The sequence below is a fragment of the Platichthys flesus genome, chromosome 20 (assembly GCF_949316205.1).
Source record: "Platichthys flesus chromosome 20, fPlaFle2.1, whole genome shotgun sequence".
Classification (NCBI taxonomy): Eukaryota; Metazoa; Chordata; class Actinopteri; order Pleuronectiformes; family Pleuronectidae; genus Platichthys; species Platichthys flesus.
This window is the reverse complement of record NC_084964.1, coordinates 20,700,744-20,720,861: the sequence shown is the minus strand read 5'-3', so window position 1 is coordinate 20,720,861 and position 20,118 is coordinate 20,700,744. Positions and strand designations below refer to the sequence as shown.

The window sequence follows — 20,118 nt, the reverse complement described above, 5'->3', positions numbered from 1 at the left end:
TTCAATTCAGTTTGATTTGAACCTAATAATCACCTGATAATAATAATAACACTGTGATCCTCCTGTGGATGAGTTCATCAGCAAAGACTTAAAGAGGTAAATATTTAGACGAGGAATTTTACTAATAAATAAATTAAACTGATACAAAGCAGCTTCATGCCCCCCCCCCCCCGGCTCTCCTTCACCTGGGTGTCCTCAATGGGAGCCATGGAAACAGAGCGAGCAGCCAATGAGCAGCAGCTCCTCTCGTTACTCACACATCTGCAGTTCACAGCGAGCATCCAGAAATGTTCCTGATGTCGTGATCACAGACACACACAGTCCTGCTCTGTGGTCTGAGAGGTCGGACATGGTGTCCAGGAGTCAGACAGGAGGTCCGTGGGGACATCTGGAGCTGGGACACGTCCGGCTCCAGAGCCCAGCCTGGAGCCTGGAGGTGTGGAGCCCTTGTGGTTTAGGTTTTTGAATGATAAACTGTCAGCAGCAGCTTGAGCTCAGAGCTGCAGAACATGTGAAAGCTGTGGACGGAGGATTCTGTGGATGTCCTCCAGAGAGTCACGAGAGACGTCCTCAGAGCTGCAGCCTCTTTGCTCAACTGGTAATAACAGTGATTAACCACCAGCTCCACAATCATCCTTCAGACCCATCTTCTCCCAGATCTGTGGCTCTCACATGGATTCACACTGCTTTTATTTTGTAGGTCACAAACTCTAAACCTCCTCTGGTCTTGTGTGGACAAACTCAGTAGCAGGACACTGGGGGACATGTCTGATTGGTTGGTGAACGGAGCTGTAGGACGGAACTCTTCTCCACCATCGCATTATTTATAAAAACCCATGATGTGTCTTTACAGCAGCGGTGTCTTTGAGGACATGTGACTGTGTCTTTCATAGAGTTCATTTGCTGATCGATATTAAAGCAGAACAAAGAGCTCATCATTTTCTTTCCCTCACATTGAACCTGAACGTCCTCGTTCATCGAGTCAGTCTCCGTCTCCTCTCGGCAGCGTCCCCACCTCAGCTGTCAGTCAAACAGTGTGCGTCTCCCAGTAGTGTGGTCCTCAGTGTGACTGGTGCAGTCCACAGTTCTTCTTCTTCTTCGTCTTCACACGTAGTGGAGGAGAAGTCTTTTGACAGAAGGTGGAGACGTCCTCTTCAGGGCCGTGGTGTCTCTGTCCCGTACAGAGCTGCTCACAGACTTTAAAGAGGTTCTGATGACATCAGCAGTTCTCGGGGCCCCGACACTCACCTGTCCCTGAGGGACTTTGTGTTTTTCTGTCTTCCAAAGTACTAGTACTCTGATTAGAGTATTTTCAAGTATTGTGATGTGACCTGTGAAGCTGGAGGCCATGACTCATCGCTCCCTGGGTTTATCACAGCTCATCGTTTCTTTACTGTTTCACTTTCTGCTGCAGTGCCCCCCCCCCCCCCCCCCTTTATTCAGAGCTGCTGCTGCCCCTCCTCCACCGGCGTGTGTTTGTGTGTGTGTGTGTGTGTGTGCACACATAATGTCCTTCTATTTGCTCATCTTCTCAAACATCTCTGTCTCATTATTATTATATGTTTCTACCTCTCTCTCTCTCTCCTTCCCTTCCCCCCTCCCCCTCTCTTCCTCCCTCCCTCCCTCCTCTCTCTCTCTCTCCCTCCTCTCTCTCTCTCCCTCTCTCTCTCTCTGTTCTGTCCCTCTCTCCCTCATTCCCCTCTCTCTCTCTCTCTCTCCTTCCCTTCCCCCTCCCCCCTCTCTTCCTCCCTCCCTCCTCTCTCTCTCTCTCTCGCTCTCTCTCTCTCTCTCTCTCTCTGTTCTGTCTCTCTCTCCCTCCCTCCCCTCTCTCTCTCTCTCTCTCTCTCTCTCTCTCTCTGTTCTGTCTCTCTCTCCCTCCCTCCCCTCTCTCTCTCTCTCTCTCTCTCTCTCCCCCTCCCTCCCCTCTCTCTCTCTCTGTTCTCTCTCTCTCCCTCCCTCCCCTCTCTCTCTCTCCCTCCCCTCTCTCTCTCTCTACCTCTCTCTCTCTCTGTTCTGTCTCTCTCTCCCTCCCTCCCCTCTCTCTCTCTCTCTCCCCCCTCCCTCTCCTCTCTCTCTCTCTCTGTTCTGTCTCTCTCTCTCTCTCTCTCTCTCTCTCTCTCCCCCTCCCTCTCCTCTCTCTCTCTCTGTTCTGTTTCTCTCTCTCTCCCTCCCCTCTCTCTCTCTCTCTCCCCCCTCCCTCTCCTCTCTCTCTCTCTGTTCTGTCTCTCTCTCTCTCTCTCTGTTCTCTCTCTGTTCTCTCCTCCCTCTCTCTCTCTCTCTCCCTCCCTCCTCTCTCTCTCTCTCTCTCTCTGTTCTCTCTCTCTCTCCTCCCTCTCTCTCTCTCTGATGTGCTGCGATGCGTTAGCCGGTGAACAGGTGTCACCACAGTCGGTCGGAGCTGCAGCTCCAGATAGAGACGCTCCCTCACTCATCTGAACTCAGGCCCCCCCTCCACACTCACCTCCTCCCCACCCCCCAGCGCTGCCACCACGGAGATGATCCAGAGAGAAGAGGTGTCAGTCAGAGAGTCTGACCCAGCGGAGGAGCTCTGAAGCTGGGATGGATCTGCTGCTGATCAGCCTTGTCCTCCAGGGTCTCACCGGGGGAGCAAACCGGCGTCACTCTTCTTCATGGCACTTGAAAGCATCTTGGAACTTCTGAGAGTCACTTTGGATGTGACAGCTGTCGTCAGGTGGACCAGGATCCGTACGGAGACGAGGCGGTCCAGCTCAGAGCGCCGCTGTGTCTCAGCCGGGGAAACGTAAAACCGATTCACCGTTTGATCCAATGATCACTTGTGATGTGAGACTCACCGTGTCCCAGCAGATCCATAGAACGAGTGGTCACCCTGTGAAGTGTCTCTGGGGACAGACCACGGAGGAGGACGAGCTGGACAGGAGATTCCCTTTTCAGGTTTCCTGCTGAACGTTTGATCTGAGGAGTCTGAACTGGGAACTGCCCCCCCCCCCCCCCCCCCCCTCAGGTTCTCACACACCTCTCTCTCTTTGGGTCCGACAGTAAGATCTCCCGGTTGACTCAGAGGTGGAACCAGAGACCGGCTGGAGATGCTCTGATTAAAGACCTGAGACCCCGAACCTCACTCAGTCTGGACAGGTGAGCGCACACACACACACACACACACACACACACACACACACAGGGTTACTTGCTGGTCAGCTAACTGCTAATGGAGCCTGAAGCATCCCTCCTGTTGCCATGGTAACCTGCAGTGCTGGTGGGTGATGATGTCGAGCGACGGGTCAACTGGATCAGATGTGTGTGTGTGTGCGTGTGGGTGTGTGTGTCTGTGTGTGCGTGTGTGTGTCTGTGTGTTCACTTCCTGCTCTGATGTTGGCTCAGTCTTTTTTTCGATGTAGATCCAACAGCAGGAAACAGAAGCTGTGATTAGCTCGTGTTCATCAGGATGAAGATCAGAGTAAAACCTCCCCCCCCCCCCCCGTGTCGTCAGGTGAAGCTTCAGAGACGCTGGTTTTCAACAAGACGATTCACATTTGACTTTAATTCAAACTCGACTCAAAGTTCCTAATGCAGGAACCCGTGACAGAAGAAAAGAGAAGTGGAAAACGAGAGCAAAGTAGATCCTCAGTTAAATCCTCAGGTTTGAGCATCGGTCTTATTACAGCTGTGTTCTGTCTCCTCACCGATTTGAGAGATTTCCTGAAAACTGTCTGAAGAAGGTGACGTGAGCGTTTGTGTGACTGACAGCTGTGACCTCATTAACAGATTTTTAAAGGTCAACAGCAAAGTTCACTTTCAGCTGAAGCAGCAGACGGATGTTCAGTCGAAGCAGCGTGAAGCAGCACAGAGCAGCGGCAAGGTTCTTATTCCAGAAGAAACAGTTCGAAAAACATTTGAAATAGATCAACAGTAGCTCCGACGCTCCCTGATCGTTGGGTCGTGCCTGAAGGAACCAGGATAGAGCAGCTGGAGGCTCAGGTCTGTTAGGATCTCTAGACATAGAGACGTCAGGGAAGGGATGTGAAGTCCACACAGAGTCGATGGACTACACATCCCATCAGGACCCGGGTCCACCGGGAGCGGCTGGTCGGGAACACATGATGGACCTGCTGCGACCCAGTGTTCATTTTGGCAGCTATTTGTGATTTAGTCTTAGTCTTTTGACGAAAATGCATTTTAGTTTTAGTCACATTTAGTCATTTTTATCCTTCTTAGTTTTAGTCTAGTTTTAGTCACATTTAATAGCCAAATTAAAATGGAAAAAAGTCGTTAACAAAATATTTCGTCATCGTTTTCGTCAACGAAATTAACTCGGGTAAGACAGGAAGGAGGGATCTGGACTAAGGTTGGACAAAGAGTCACATGAACGCTCGGTGCAGAGAGAAGGAACCAATCAGCAGGGGGGGGGGGGGGGGAACCTCCCAGAACCTTTGACGAAGCTAAAACCTGCAACTGAAGAATAAATGAGAGTCAGAGCCCGTCCACCATGTTAGTCCTGTCAAAGACAACTGACAGCTTCATCCCTAACCCTCCACCTCCTCCTCCTCCTCCTCCTCCTCCTCCTCCTCCTCCTCCTCCTCATCCTCCTCTGTTAGACAGTGTTGTGGAGAATTTAAGTGACGGATCATTTCGCTGCTGGAGGAAACGACCTGAATCAAACGTCTGGAGGTTTCTTAACCTCACAGAGAAACTGAATCAGTTTCAGTTTCTGTGACGCAGAGAATTTCCTTCCCCACCTCCTCCACCTCCTCCTGGTTCATCTCCTCCACCTGAACTGATAATAATCCAAATGTTTAGAGCCGTCACTCCCTGCGTTCACTCGTCTTCTGAAAGACGTCTTCAGAGAGCTCAGTCGTTCCTGCAGGAAGTCAGTCTAACTTTTCTCTGGTTCCCAGCAGACGCCTCCCGGCTGTGATGACCCAGCAGATGCAGAACCTGCAGTTGGCCCAGACCGGGAAGTGCCCCGGTGGGCCGGCCTCCCCCAGCGCCGCCAAGCGCCTCTACAGGAACCTGTCAGAGAAGCTGCGAGGAAGCACCTCCTCCTTCGAGGATGCCTACTTCTTCGGGAAGACGGATCGTCTCCGTAAGGCCTCTGTGAGTTCACTGAAGCTGTTTTCAGACATTTCCTAGAGTCGGTGTTTGTGAAGCAGCAGCAGGTTGTTGGGTCCGACTCGTTCAAACAGGAACATGTGGGAACATCCAGACGAGGGGCGGAGCCTGTAGAGCAGCAGGAGGCGGGGCATGACGTATAAAACCTCCTCGTCTTTCCAAGCACACACAATGATATTTACAGTTTCAAACATCATGTATCCTTTGATATGAATCATCTGAAACTGCAGCAGCTGATTCATTTCTTGATTTATGACTTTTAACGATGACTCACTTTCACACATTTAATCAGCTCCTCTATATTTAGCTCACAATGACGTCAGGGACAGTTTAGGATTTGGACACTTCAGCATGCGGACAGAAAGACCCGGCTATCGAACCACCAACCTTCTGATTAGTGGACGACCCGCTCTCTCTCCTAAGCCCTCTGATCATTTTATCTCTAAATTCTTCAAACATCATCTTATGTTGATGTATTTAAACATTTGTTAAATTCAAATCACTAAATCCACTGGCAGGGTCCCCCAGGAGCCCCCTGGTGGCTGGCCGTAGCATAGGTCTTAAGCCTCCTCCATGTAAGCACTTTGGATCATGGACCAAACAATAAAATCAAAGTAGACGTTAATAAATGTTTTTTTTTATGATTTCTGTCATTTCAGGTTTTTTATCTCGATGATGTTTGTTCTATTGTTTCTGATCAGTTTAGTTTTTACTCTACGATCACTACTGAACACAATCTGACTGCTAATGACTTCATCACCACCAGATGGCAGCGTTTCATTAAAGACATTGGCTTCACTTCTGGAGGAAGTGAAGCCAATGTCTTTATTTAGAGTTTGTGTGAGACACAGGAGGAGGAGGAGGAGGGAACAAGGCGCCTGAAGAAAGAAGCAGATTCGTGTCTCACTTTGTTTGACCAATATGTTGTTGTTCTGTTTCTACGAATGTGTTGTTTTTTATAAAATGAGTCGGAACAGAAGCGTTTGAAGTGGAAGGAGAAACAGAACTGGTTTATTCTCATCATCGGCTACATGCAGCTAACTGGTCACCAGCAGGTGTCAGTGGTGTGTTCAACACATCGTGATCCACAGTGGAAAACCTGCTCGGCTGCTGACGGATCAATAAAGATCTGGTTTGAAGCTAATTTTGTTAACAGGCTGAACCCCCCCCCCCCCCCCCTCCCCCCGCCATCTAACACAACTTTAATTTGATCTCAGCGGCGGCCTCAGGCGGCGGTTACATCAAGAAGCCGTCTGTCACCGCTCTGGAGTCTCTGATTTTACTTCATGTACAAACAGCTTATTGTAAAACCTCTTTTGAAACACCTTGCTCAAGGGCGCTGAGGCGCTGATGGATGGTGTCACTCATTTAGTTTCAGCGTGAAGCGGCGTTCTCGCTCTTCACACCACTTCTCCATGTCTGTCGCCATCATCACAACATCCCTGCGAAATTTGGTCACTAAGATTCATCGTGTGTGACGGGGGATGCGTGTGTGTGTGTGTGTGTGTGTGTGTGTGTGTGTGTGTGTGTGTGTGTGTGCGCAGCCTGCTGACATTTACAGACCAGTCACAGATTGAAGAGAGAGGTTGATGGGGGGGAGAAACAAAAGTGTCAGACGATGTCACTGCAGCGTTTGAAATCAGAAGAATCCAGATATTCAATTTATTAAGATCAGAAATCAAAGTGACGGAGCAGATGAACCGTTGGACATCAGTGTTTTCTGGATCTGAGATAAAGTCGATATAATGATGTTTCTTTGAAGGAGAAATATTCTGTTCATCTTCATCTCCATCATTTGATTTGTGTTGTAGCTCTAAAGTTTCTTCCGACTGTCCATCGCTGCTGCTCCTCTCTTCAGCCTCTGTCTCAAACACTTGAGCTCCAGTCTCTTTAAGACCCTTTTCCTCACACTGACTCTTCACCTTGTGTGAAACGAACCTTCTCCAGCTTCACTGATGTTTGTTTCCTCTCAGAGAACAGTATCTATATTTCATCTGTAACAGCGAATCTGCCCTTGTGGTCCCTGAGCAGGACAAGCAGGAGCATATTAATCCTATGGGACAATACATCAGACAGTAACTCAGTGGAGTAAATAACAGGAGAAAAAGAAAACGCATTATATCAATATTCTTGCTCAGAACATATTAAGAAAATTACTGCAATATCATTATACATGTAAAAACAAAAATAATCCAGTTGGGACCATAACTCATGGGCACAGATTTGCTTAGGTTTTGAATCATATTTCAATTTAAGTGTTGTTATTTGTACAGTTATTGGTACAGAAAAAAAACGAGCGGCCAAATGTAGTGTGAACGTAACGGTCTCCTCTGGTCACATGGTCCCCCCCCCCCCCCGTCCTTATTCCTAATGTAAACACTTAGAGGAGGAGGGGCTAGTGCCTTAAGAATTGTTGTGCAGTGAAAAAAGTGTTATTCCATGTTTAATTTAAATCGTTATTTAAATGACTCAGTGACTCTCGGCTTCAGTAAAGATGTTTGTATCTGCAGAAGGTTTGAACTTTATCTCTTTGATTTCCTGTCATGTGATGATCGTTGGCTGTCGCCCCCTGCAGGCGATGCAGGGCAGCGACTGCATCTTCGAGGCGGTGGAGCAGCAGGACCTGGACACGGTGCAGATTCTTCTCTATCAATTCTCGGCCGAGGAGCTGGACCTGAACACCCCCAACAGCCAGGGCCTGACGCCGCTGGACATCGCCATCATGACCAACAACACGCCCATCGCCAAGCTGCTGCTGAAGGCCGGCGGCAAGGAGAGTCCTCACTGTGAGTACAACACGTGAACCTTCATTAACCAGGCGGAGAACATCGAGTACCTACGCTGTTATTGGTGTTCATCAATACGTCCACTAGAGGGCAGTGCACAGTCTAAAGTTTATGACAATAACAAACATTGTGAGGACATGAGAGCTCCTCCAAAATCAAGCCAATAATCCGGATCGCCCCCTGGTGGCAGTACAGGTCATAAACCTCTCCTCCTCCATGTTATCAGAAGGGACATGGACCAAATAAAAAAGAAAGATGGGTTCTGTCATTTCAGTAGTTTGAGTTTTCATGTTTCTGATCAGTTTGTTCAGAGTGAAAGTGTGTGTCTGTGTCTGTGTGTGTACTGACCCACTTATAATGGACTGACTGAGGGTTAGGACTTGGTTTGGGTTAGGACTTGGTTTGGGTTAGGACTTGGTTTGGGTTAAGACTTGGTTTGGGTTAGGACCTGGTTTGGGTTAGGACCTGGTTTGGGTTAGGACTTGGTTTGGGTAAGGACTTGGTTTTGGTTTGGGTTAGGACTTGGTTTGGGTTAGGACTTGGTTTGGGTAAGGACTTGGTTTTGGTTTGGGTTAGGACTTGGTTTGGGTTAGGACTTGGTTTGGGTTAGGACTTGGTTTGGGTAAGGACTTGGTTTGGGTTAGGACTTGGTTTGAGTTAGGACTTGGTTTGGGTTAGGACTTGGTTTTGGTTTGGGTTAGGACTTGGTTTGGGTTAGGACTTGGTTTGGGTTAGGACTTGGTTTGGGTAAGGACTTGGTTTTGGTTTGGGTTAGGACTTGGTTTGGGTAAGGACTTGTTTTTGGTTTGGGTTAGGACTTGGTTTTGGTTTGGGTTAGGACTTGGTTTGGGTTAGGACTTGGTTTGGGTAAGGACTTGGTTTGGGTTAGGACTTGGTTTGGGTTAGGACTTGGTTTGGGTTAGACATTAGATGTGATGGTTAGGGGGAGGGGCTAGGGAATGTATTATGTCAATGAGTGTCCTCATTAAGATAGAGGTACAAACGTGTATGTGTGTGTGTGTGTGTTGCTGTGGCTCAGACAGGGCCTGTGTGTGTGTCTGCTGCTCCGTCGGGGGCCCTCTGCCCCGAGCTGCTACCCCCCCCCCCCCACCCACACACACACAGTTTCCTCTCCATCAGTCTCCCTGTTGTCGTCCATAAAGACAGGTGGTTCTTACCTTACTCCTGAAAAAAACATTAGCCCCCACTTGTGCATCTGTCCCTGTGTGTGTGTGTGTGTGTGTGTGTGTGTGTGTGTGTGTGTGTGTGTGTGAGAGACAAACAGTGGACACTTTACAGCAGGCCTCTTGTGTGACTCCCCGTCCAACAGCTTTAATAAGGTTTTTCGTTTAATGGTTTAACTTTTCCAATGATGCATGTAAGGCCGGGGCAATTACAGCTAAGTGATTTATTGTTGCGTTGGGGGGGGGGGGGCGTCCACGCAGCGGTGCGGGCGCCGAGCGGCGGTACCGTCCCATCCAAGTCAACAGACACAGAGTAAACACGGCTGCTGTTTCCCTCCTGAGACCTGCTGCTCTCTGTTTATGTCATTCCTCAAGAGCCAAGTAAATCAGCCAGCTGACAGTGTGTGTGTGTGTGTGTGTGTGTGTGTGTGTGTGTGTGTGTGTGTGTGTGTGTGTGTGTGTGTGTGTGTGTGTGTGTGTGTGTGTTTGTACAGTTCATACACTCATTTGAAACACTCAAATATAAAAAGACACACATTTAAGCTCAAGAAATATAGTTTGTCTTTAAATAAGATACAAATATTTAAAAAGAAGTAAAAGTTCAGATTATTGATAATTATACTAAAGAATATTTCAAACTAAATCAAAGTGAAGACGATTCATTTCCTCGTATCATTTTCATGTATTGATCAGATGTGACATCATCATTGTGTTTCTTTGTTTACCTGGAACTCTGAGTTGATTCCACAGGACGATGTTTCATCACGATGTGTGCGTTCATTCACAGACGATCTTTTATTTAGCAGTTAACGAGAATGTGGAGGAAACCAAACACGGAGCTAAAAGAGAGAAACACTGACACAGACGTCACATGATCCGTCGTGGTGATCTGTAGATTAATGGAACTTCAGATTTTAATCTGTGAACTATTGTACTTTTCCAACTACTCAGTGGTTTGTGTGACGTTAAAAACATCTTTGAAGAACATAGATTTAAATTGATACTAATCTATTACACGTGAACAGTTGTAATTTAGCTGATACTCCACATTCATCCAGACTTTGTGGTTCTTAATATCAACAAGTATTTTACCAAAATATTCACCGACTTGTTTGTTAAAACCTGAGCAAACGTAACTCTGCTCAGTTGGGAGCTGATTTTTCCTGATTATTCCAACAGCACTGGAATGCACCATCACTGTGAGAGTGGATGAGTCGTCAGATGGATCCGTGATTGATTGGCTCTTTCAGGTGTGTGTGTGTGTGTGTGTGTGTGTGTGTGTGTTTGCGCTTGTGTGTGTGTGTGTGTGTGTGCGCTTGTGTGTGTGAATGAGGGTGTTGTTGTTTGTTTGTGTTGCTGTCACTGGCCGTGACTAAGAAGTGGAGCGGAGAGTGAGTGGGGGGGCGAGCAGCACAGCCGCAGTGTTTGGGCGAGTTGGCAGCAGAGAGAGAGTTTCACCGTGACAAATGTAGAGGACACACACATATACGCACACAGACACACAAACAGAGCTGAGTCTGTTACTCATGAAAAGTTAACAGAAGCTCATACATGTTGTGTATTTGCTATGTTCTGTCACATTCAAGACCCCCCCCCCCCCCCCCCACTACAAAAGTTCCCTGAGACTTTTAAAAGCAGGGAACTCAAGGTTCCTGCAGAACGACGAATAAACTGACGACTCCAGTCCACCAGGAGGCAGTAATGCACCGATGACTGAATATAAAGACCATCACTCACTGTTAGTGAAAATGTATTTAATGTGAACAGATTTTTTGGGGGGGTCCATTTCCCATCTGCTAACATGGAGGAGGCGTTTGGTCGTTTCCTGTTGTGAAGACGGAATCTGAAGAGTTCATCTGAAAACTTTATTTAATCATCAGATAGTTTGAGTAAAAATCACTGTGTGTGTGTGTGTGTGTGTGTGTGTGTGTGTGTGTGTGTGTTGCAGTCGTGAGCGTGGCGAGTCGGGAGGCCCACCTGAGCTCTCTGGTGCTGGAGGCGGAGCGCCGGGCCTCGGACCTGGCGGCTCAGGCCCAGAGGGACGGCCTGTCGCTGGAGGCCTGTCACAAAGACAAGCAGCTGAGGATCTGGGAGTGGAGGAGCAAACTGTACAAACGCATGAGCACCGGCTTCCAGCACGCACGTGAGTCTACATGTTACACACCAGTTCCCTGCAGCACGTGAGTCTACATGTTACACACCAGTTCCCTGCAGCACGTGAGTCTACATGTTACACACCAGTTCCCTGCAGCACGTGAGTCTACATGTTACACACCAGTTCCCTGCAGCACGTGAGTCTACATGTTACACACCAGTTCCCTGCAGCACGTGAGTCTACATGTTACACACCAGTTCCCTGCAGCACGTGAGTCTACATGTTACACACCAGTTCCCTGCAGCACGTGAGTCTACATGTTACACACCAGTTCCCTGCAGCACGTGCACGTCAGCTTTTCTGTAACCTGGACTCATCGTTTATACTAAATGAAATTAAATAGATGTAGATGACACGTCTAGAAAGTTAAGCTAATGCCTGAAACCTGTCTTCTGTGTAGTGACCAGCAGGGGGTGACTGCACTGGTCATTATCATTATCCTGTGTTGGGGGGGTGGATACCACATGTGATTGACATCTAGCACCGTCCAGTGGCTGCAGGTGGCAGGTGTAGCTCTCAGTCGGTTGGTACTCGATGACGTCATGTCCTCATGTGTCTTCTGTCCCTGCCCCTGCTCAGGAGCGCCGGAGGCCCCGTCCATGGTCCGTCTGAGCGTGAGCAGCAGCTCCACGCTGAGCGTCTCGTTTCAGGAGCCGCTCTGTCTCAACTCCACGGTGGTGACCAAATACCGAGGTAACAAACCGTCCCTCTCACAGATCACTGAGCAGGTTCATCCACGAGTTCGATTCCTCATCAGTTCACCGGCTGATCTGAGTCTCATCACCTGCTTCCTGATTTAATATTAGAGATAATTAGAGAAGATCAGAAAGAACTATAGACGATTAGAGATGATGTGACCAACACATGTGTGTGTTTGTGTGTGTCTGTGTGTGTGTGTGTGTGTGTGTCTGTGTGTGTGTCTGTGTGTGTGTGTGTGTGTGTGCAGTGGAGTGGAGCTGTTTGAAGGACTTCTCCCTCCTCGCTGGAGAGACGCTGTTGGACAACCTGCAGAGTCTGAGGTGCACCATCAGCAGTCTGACCACGGTAAGCTCCCGTGTCTCCTGGTCTGAACGGGTTTGATCTGAGGAAGATGATTGACACGTGTCAGTTGCTCCTGTCAGACCTCACACAGTGTGTGAACCCTGCTGAGTCACTGACTCCTCAAGGACACTGACAGTCCTGAGCTGTGAAGGAGAGCATGTGCAGAGCGTCTTGTTGTTGTAAAGGTTCCAGCACTTTGTGTTGAAGCTGGATTTATTTTGTGTGTTTGACGTCGGAGCAGCTTCGACCTGTGAACATTGAAAAAGCACTTTCATCTTTCATCTTTCACCTTTCATCTTTCATCTTTCATCTTTGTGATTTTATCAACACATGTTTTATCTTTCAGGGTCGACTTTACTATGTTCGAGTGTCGGCCTTTAACATGAAGGGCTGGGGTCCGCCCACCTCCTCGCTCCCCCCATCAGCAGCTCCTTCCAGTGAGTTCCTCCTCCTCCTCCTCCTCCTCCTCCTCCTCCTCCTCCTCCTCCTCCTCCTCCTCCTCCTCCCAACATGTAGTCTTCGTCCTTCTGGTGAAATTCATCATTTCATGACCTTTTGACATCGTAACATCAGAACAATCATCCACACAAAAGATTTTTGCGTTTCTACTTCTGTTCTGAGAATCTTACGATTCACGTCAGGTTTTCATAGAAGCAGAGAAAAGACTGATGACAGACTGATGACAGACTGATCACAGACTGATCACAGACTGATCACAGACTGATCACAGACTGATCACAGACTGATCACAGACTGATCACAGACTGATCACAGACTGATCACAGACTGATCACAGACTGATCACAGACTGATCACAGACTGATGACACTGTTCGATAATCTTTTTATTCCTGGTCTCTGCTGCCGCTCGTTTAGAAGCGCTCCTCTGGAACATCGGTTACAACATCACCACCATCTTTCTCTGATCGTCCTTGAGCTGTGTGTTCAGTCTCATTGTGTGTGTAGTGTGTCTCTGTGTGTGTGAGTGAGTGTGAGAATGTGTGTGTAGTGTGTCTGTGTGTGTGTGTGTGTTTGAGTGAGAATGTGTGTGTGTGTGAGTGAGAGAGTACATGTGTGGGTGTAGAGTGTGTGTGTGTGTGTGTGTGTGTGTGTAGTGTGTCTGTGTGTGTGTATGTGTGTAGTAGTGTGTGTGTGTGTGTGTGTGTGTAGTGTGTCTGTGTGTGAGTTGTAAAGAGACAGAAGACGACACACTGAAGGATCTAAAATCTCCATTTAAAAGCTGTTGGGAAATTCAAGTGAATTAATTCACCGACAGTTTTTTGTGAATGTTTACGTCTCTCCTCTGATTGGCTGCTCAGATTGGAGGGAGAGTGACGGGCGGGAGCCGAAGAGACGAGGACACATCGAGGCCATGGAGCGTCTCCTGCAGCAGGTCCGAGCCACGCACACACACTACTGCTGCGGAGGTGAGTCCACGTGTCTGAGTCCAGGTGTGTCCTGGTGTGTCCACATGGGTTCAGGTGTGTCCAGGTGTGTCCACATGTCTCCAGGTGTGTCCTGGTGTGTCCACATGTGTCCAGGTGTGTCCTGGTGTGTCCTGGTGTGTCCACATGGGTTCAGGTGTGTCCAGGTGTGTCCACATGTCTCCAGGTGTGTCCTGGTGTGTGCACATGTGTCCACACGTGTCCTGGTGTATCTGTCATGAAGGATGTCCTGGATGTGAACTAATCAGCTAATGTGATATGATATAATATCATAATGTAATATTCTTTAATCTGATATAAAGTTATATATAATTTCCTCAAATTTGGTAAAAATATGAACTCAAGTTTGAACCGATTTGATTTTGGAGGTCAAAGGTCACGGTGGCTTCATGTTGGCCTGGTGAACGTGATCAGTTGTGACTCAGTGACCTTCATATGAATGTGGAAAACAAGGACGTAGAAGTTTATACTCAGAAACTACACTTGGTGGCGAAGGATTCCAACCACAGTAGTTCTACTTCCTGTTTGTCCTCCTCCGCCTGTGACCCCCCGACAAGTCGTCACCCGTAACCAGCAGCCGTCTGTGAGCGTCTGTTTACTGGACGGTAATTATGTGACGCCTAATTAGCCAAAGTACAACAGGGGGCGCTGCGGTCTGGAGATTGGCATCGCTGAGTGGCCGGAGGACGGCGGGAAGAGAGAGAGGCAGAATGAGCGAGATAAGAGCGAGCGAGTCGACCCGGGTGACCTCAGTCACGAGCACTCAGGAGGCTCGGCCCGCACAAATAAGAGTCTTTATTTTATAAAGTAATGTTTTATTGATCAGAAAGTTTTAGATGAAACTTTGTCTTTAACAGATTCTCTTCTTCTCTTGTCCTCAGACGCGTCCAAGCTCCAGAACCCGAGCAGGAAGCAGTCGGTCTCCAGGAGCATCAAACATCTCTTCAACTCCTCCAACAAGTTCGTGAAAACTCTCAAGAGGTTTGTTTTATTCTGAAGGTTCGTAAAGTTTATCAGCCCCTCGGTGTTTCCTGGAACCGAAGACGTCAACAATGAAAAACCTTTTTATAATGAAAACGTGAATGTAGACGAATGTTAATATTAATATTAATAATAATAGAAGTTAAAGTGAAAGAAACAAATAACATTGTTCTTTGTTGTTGCTGATTCATAAGAAAGTATCTTAATTTTCAAGTTATTAAATCCATTGAAAACCACTGAGGAGGATTTATTTATTTATTAACATAAAGAAAAGAAGGACATTCATTTTAGGAAACACAAATTAAATACCAGATTATTAAAGTCCAGCTTCACTTCCTGGATCGTTCCATCCTGTGTGTCTGCAGGGGGATTTATCTGGCGGCCATCTTCTACCATAAGGACAGTTTGTTGGTGACGGCAGAGGATCAGATCCCCATCGTGGAGGTGGACGACTCCTACAGCAGCTCCCTCATGCAGGACTTCCTCTGGTTCACCAAGGTACACCCCCGGCCGGCTGGCGAGGGGCGGAGCTCTGTGACCTTGAGCCGCCTGACGAGGGGCGGAGCTCTGTGATCAGATGAGAACCAGAGCGGTTTGTTCTTCTTGTGCTGATCGTGTCTCCTCTGTCTCCAGCTGTCCTGCATGTGGGAGGACGTGCGGTGGCTGAGACAGAGCATGTCCGTCTCCATGTCCTCCTCGTCCACGCTGCAGGCGCGACACAAGATGCTGACCGCCGCCGCCCAGCTGCAGGTCAGGATCCACCGGATTCATCCAGTTTATCAACTGAAGCTGTTTCATTGAGAACGACGATGGTGTTAATTAAGTTCAGAGAGAATCTAGATTCCTTTCGTTCCTCTGCAGCTGCAACAACATTTACTTCACAATGAAAAGAACACAAACTGTTTCTATACAACCTGATCAGATTGAACTGCTCATGTCATGTGACCATTAAACAAACCATCAGAACCTGCTGGGAACTCACAACCTGGGCCGCGTCCACTACGAGCCCATCAAGGATCGCCACGGGAACGTGCTGCTGGTGACGGTGCAGGAGGCGGGGGGGCAGCTGACCAGCGGGAGGTGGATGCAGGTGACGAAGCTGCAGAGCCAGAGGAAGTCTCTGTCCACGCCCGAGGAGCCCTACGCCCTGGACATCCTCATCATCACCGTCCAGGTGAGGAAGGCGCTGCTTCTCGGTGTGGTCCGTGTTTCTGGTGACCAGTGAGTGACAGCGGCTCTCTGACCTCAGGACATCTTGGCGTACCAGCGGCGCGGCACTCACCGCCTGGCGCCCGGCCTCTACCTGGGCTTCCTGAAGCTCAGCAGCTCCGTGGACCAGATCCGGGTCCTGGTGTCGCAGCGAACTCCCAACATGCTCTGCCACACCCGCGTCCGGGAGAACGCCAACGTCTCCAGGTACGTTCCACACACGCTGACACCTGATTGGCTCAGAGCTGGAAGGCACTGCTGAATCACTGCATTCCTGTGTGTGTGTTTGTTTGTGTGTCTGTGTGTGTTGTGCTCAGGGACGAGTGGGACTGGATCCAGAAGCTGTCGGCGGCCGGTGAGCGGGAGCACGGCCGGACGGAGGGCGAGGAGAGCCACGCCCCCTTACTGTTCTACGAGCTGCAGACGGCGATCAAGTCTCTGCTGAAGCTCATCAACCAACCGCTGCACCAGGTGGGTGTGGCCAGAGCCCTCCACAGAGACGGGGGGGTCCAGGAGACGGAATGAGTCCATTGTTTTATTTTGTATGCAGTGTTGACATGATGCTGGCGTGTGCGTCCTCAGGCCCGTCACTTCCGTGTCTACAGCCAGGAAGTGGTGGAGCTCGGTCACGGCGTCTCCTTCCTGCTGCTGCTGCCGGCGGCCGACGACGTTTGCTCCCCCCCCGGGCAGTCCAACCCCTACACCCCCCTGTCAGGGTTCCTCCTCCTGCCCCTGCCCATGTTCGAACTGGGTAACCACACACACACACACACACACACACACGCATCATCACGGACACGCCCACGCTCCTTCACTTGGAACGCCATGACATCACATGACACTGAAATGCATCAACGGCCAATCAAATCACTTTAATGCAAATACAGTTAAATAAGGTTGTTGATCAGTGGAGAGTGTGTGTGTGCGTCTGTGGCGCTGAAGACGCTGGACAGCACAGACACACACAGACACACACAGACACACACAGACACACACCACTGAGCTGAAGGAACCAGGTGGACACTTCTCACACGTCCATTCAGACGAGAGGCAACAAGACACAACATGTTCACAACAACTTTATAGGACAGTGTTGTGTCTCGTGTGTGTGTGTGTGTGTGTCTGATTGAATGAGTGTGTGTTTGTGTGAGGGTGTGAGACAGGAACAAAGCCCAGTCTGTTCACACACGCACACACACACGTCTGCAGAGAGGCACTAAATCAGGGTTGCGGCTCCAGCAGGACGGCCTCTCCGCTGACCCCCACACACACAAAAACACACACACACACAAATGTGTCAATAACACCCACACACACAGACACACACTGACCTGCTCCGTTCTCTTGACTCAGTCAAAGTGTTTTTCACGTCCGACCTGAAATCAGCAGAACACAACAAAGATGACGCTCCATGTTTGAGTGGGTCACAGGTCACATGACTCACAGACCATCAGACTCCATTTTCTTTCCTGTCGTAATAACCTTCATATTTTATTTCTGGATTTATTTCCGTCTGTTTGATCTTTTTCAGTTTTCTTTTGTTGTTGTCGTCGTCTCGTCTCTTTTCCTCCTGCAGTTCATTTCTGCACCTACAAAGAGAAGTTCATCAGTCTGTACTGCCGTCTGTCCTCCGTCCTGGACCTGGACGCCCTCATTACCCAGCAGGCACTGCGGGAGGCCATCAGCGACAGTGAGGTGACCACAGCCAAACAAAGACACCAGCTCATCCTGGACTACATCCAGGTGAGACGTCCTCAGGGCCTCTTCGTCCTGTCGTCACTGTGAAAGGTCAAATGATCCTAAAGGTCAAATCCGTCTGATTCACAGAATTCATTATGTGACTTCCTGCTTCACACGTCTGAGTCTGTAGCTGCTGCTTCGTCCTCAGATGGAAGTCTGTGTAGAACCTGGAGACAGTGGAACAAAGTCTGGAAACAAGTTCATGGAAACAAACACGTCTGTGAAAGACTGAATTCATAACGGATTCACTAAACTAAATTTTATCATCATATGATTTCATAAGAAGCATAAAAGACCTAAAACCCTCATTTTTTATACAGCGCTGACATGACAGAAGGTTTCGATCAAGTCTCAGCTTCATGGATCTAAACGTTGCATCAGACTCGTCTCTCGTCTCTCGTCTCTCGTCTCTCGTCTCTCGTCTCTCGTCTCTCGTCCCTCGTCTCTCTGACATGTCCTCGTGTCTTCAGACGTGATTCAGAGCAGAAACAAGCGAAGAAGAAAAACCACATGTCGAGTTCAGCAGACACCAAAGAGTCTAAACAAACCGACCAATTAGACGGCATCCCGTCATCTCTATGCCAACCCACTTTCACTGAGACACACACACACACACACACACACACACACACAGGGACCCCCTACGTCAGGCTGTGATTGGTTGTTCTTCTATACAGTTTAGAAAGTTAAAAACTTTGATCCTGAGGGACTTTGGGAGGAAGTTGAAGTTCAGACGTTGAAACTGTGGACGTGTGAAACTTCAGACTTTTTAAAAAGGACATCGTGACACTTTCAATAAACCTGAACCAGAACATCATGTGACACAAGTCCTCACGAGTACAGACCACCACGCACTTTCTGTGATGACACACGTGGCACTCTTCACACAGTTGTTGTCTTTGTGTTTGTGTAGCAGCTGGACGACATGCGTCGGGACCTGCGTTGGATCACGGACGCTCTGCAGTACGCTCGCTACAAGCAGCCTCGTGGCGGCGCGCCCATCAGCTGCCTGGTGGACGCCAGCGCTCCAGAGAGTGTCTCCGACCAACAGAAGACCGACTCCACCTCCTCCACCATGGACTACCTGCCCACGCCTTCGCCCTCGCCTGAACTCCACAGGAGGAAAGCCATCAGCGGTGAGTCGCTCAGCAGATCATCTTTTCTCTTCCATGTGAATACATCTGGCTGAACTCGATCTGCGATCTCAGACTCTCTGCTGGGCTCCGATGAAGACGGCTCCTCGGAGGTGTTCCTGCCGACAGACAGCGACTACGACTCCAGCGACGCCCTGAGCCCCCGCGAGCTGGACCTGCTCTACTCCCCGTCCCGGGACCTGTCCCAGCAGGCCGTGCACTCGCTGGGCGGCAGCGCCCCCGACGTGCTGCAGATCCACGAGCTCAGGTCAGTGGTCCCTGGACACGTCCTTCATGAAGAAGTTCAGGAACCGCCCGTCTGTTCGGGAACATGTCGGCATCGATCAAACGTCAGTTGTGTTAACAGGAACAGGGTCATCTGATTGGTTGATCCTGTCAGGAAGTTGACGTCCTCAGACACGACGTATCCTCTCGTTATCGTTTCGTCGTTTACGTTGTTAAATTCACGATGTTCCGGTGACGGCAGCTCGGAGGTCAGCTGATCAGTTTGTTCGATCACCTGACCTCCTCCTCGTCGGCCATGTTGTTAACACGTCTCCTTGTTCTCCTTCGAAGGTACAGCGTCTGCCCGCCCAAAGACCCCCCCCACTCCCCAACGGTGAAGGAGCCCACATCTAAAGACGCTCCTCTCTCCTCCCCCCTTCTCCCTCACTCTCCCTCTCGCTCCAAAGACTTCCCTCTCTCTATATCCACTTCACCTCGATCGCCCTCCCTGTCCAGGACCCTCCCCACCTCTCCGTCCCTCCCCCTCTCCCCGTCCCTGTCCGACACCACCAGGACTCTGGACAGCCTCTCCCTGTCCAAGAGCCACCAGGAGGAGGTTGCTCCCCTAAGGGCCCTCACCAACCCCCCCGCCAAGCGCAAACTGCTCTCCAGGAGTCACAGGGGCCAGTACTTCAGTGGCCCCCAGCGCTGGCTGAGGGGCCAGAGTGGGGAGAGTCACACCGGCTCGTTATCTGAGGGCGTCTACACCAAGCAGCTTGAAACCAACCTTCCGCTGCTCGGGGACCCGCCCGACCCACAGGGCCCCCCCTACGTTAGCCACGCCTCCCATGTCCTTGAGAGTCGGAGGGGCCGCCAGCGGGAGCCACGCCCCCACGTCCGCAGGATCTTCGTGGAGCCCTGCAACAAGCTGTCACCGGGCCACGAGGGGAGGGGCTGGGGCGAGGAGGGAGGCGCCGAGGAGGAGGCGGCTGCAGGTGCGTCGGTGGTCGAGGTGCAGGGGGCAGCGTCTTGGGGGGAGGGGGAGGGGCCAGAGGGAGCCACTGCGCAGGACGTAGATTCAGACGACCAAACCAACGCCCAAGTGTCGGAGATACTGAGCAGCACGCTGTAG

General features: G+C 49.8%; 1 protein-coding gene across 1 annotated transcript in view; it reads left to right on the top strand.

Annotated features, from left to right (window-relative positions):
• Positions 1-20,118, top strand: part of ankfn1 (ankyrin repeat and fibronectin type III domain containing 1) — a 35,305-nt gene extending 15,187 nt beyond the window's left edge. The window contains exons 7-25 of the mRNA XM_062378796.1: positions 3,019-3,114; positions 4,878-5,073; positions 7,664-7,874; positions 11,007-11,201; positions 11,793-11,906; positions 12,160-12,257; positions 12,601-12,691; positions 13,573-13,680; positions 14,580-14,679; positions 15,045-15,177; positions 15,313-15,429; positions 15,644-15,853; positions 15,929-16,095; positions 16,206-16,359; positions 16,471-16,639; positions 17,465-17,631; positions 18,542-18,764; positions 18,837-19,029; positions 19,338-20,118. Coding sequence (XP_062234780.1) covers positions 3,019-3,114; positions 4,878-5,073; positions 7,664-7,874; positions 11,007-11,201; positions 11,793-11,906; positions 12,160-12,257; positions 12,601-12,691; positions 13,573-13,680; positions 14,580-14,679; positions 15,045-15,177; positions 15,313-15,429; positions 15,644-15,853; positions 15,929-16,095; positions 16,206-16,359; positions 16,471-16,639; positions 17,465-17,631; positions 18,542-18,764; positions 18,837-19,029; positions 19,338-20,118 — 3,523 coding nt within the window. The remainder of the gene's footprint in view (positions 1-3,018; positions 3,115-4,877; positions 5,074-7,663; positions 7,875-11,006; positions 11,202-11,792; positions 11,907-12,159; positions 12,258-12,600; positions 12,692-13,572; positions 13,681-14,579; positions 14,680-15,044; positions 15,178-15,312; positions 15,430-15,643; positions 15,854-15,928; positions 16,096-16,205; positions 16,360-16,470; positions 16,640-17,464; positions 17,632-18,541; positions 18,765-18,836; positions 19,030-19,337) is intronic.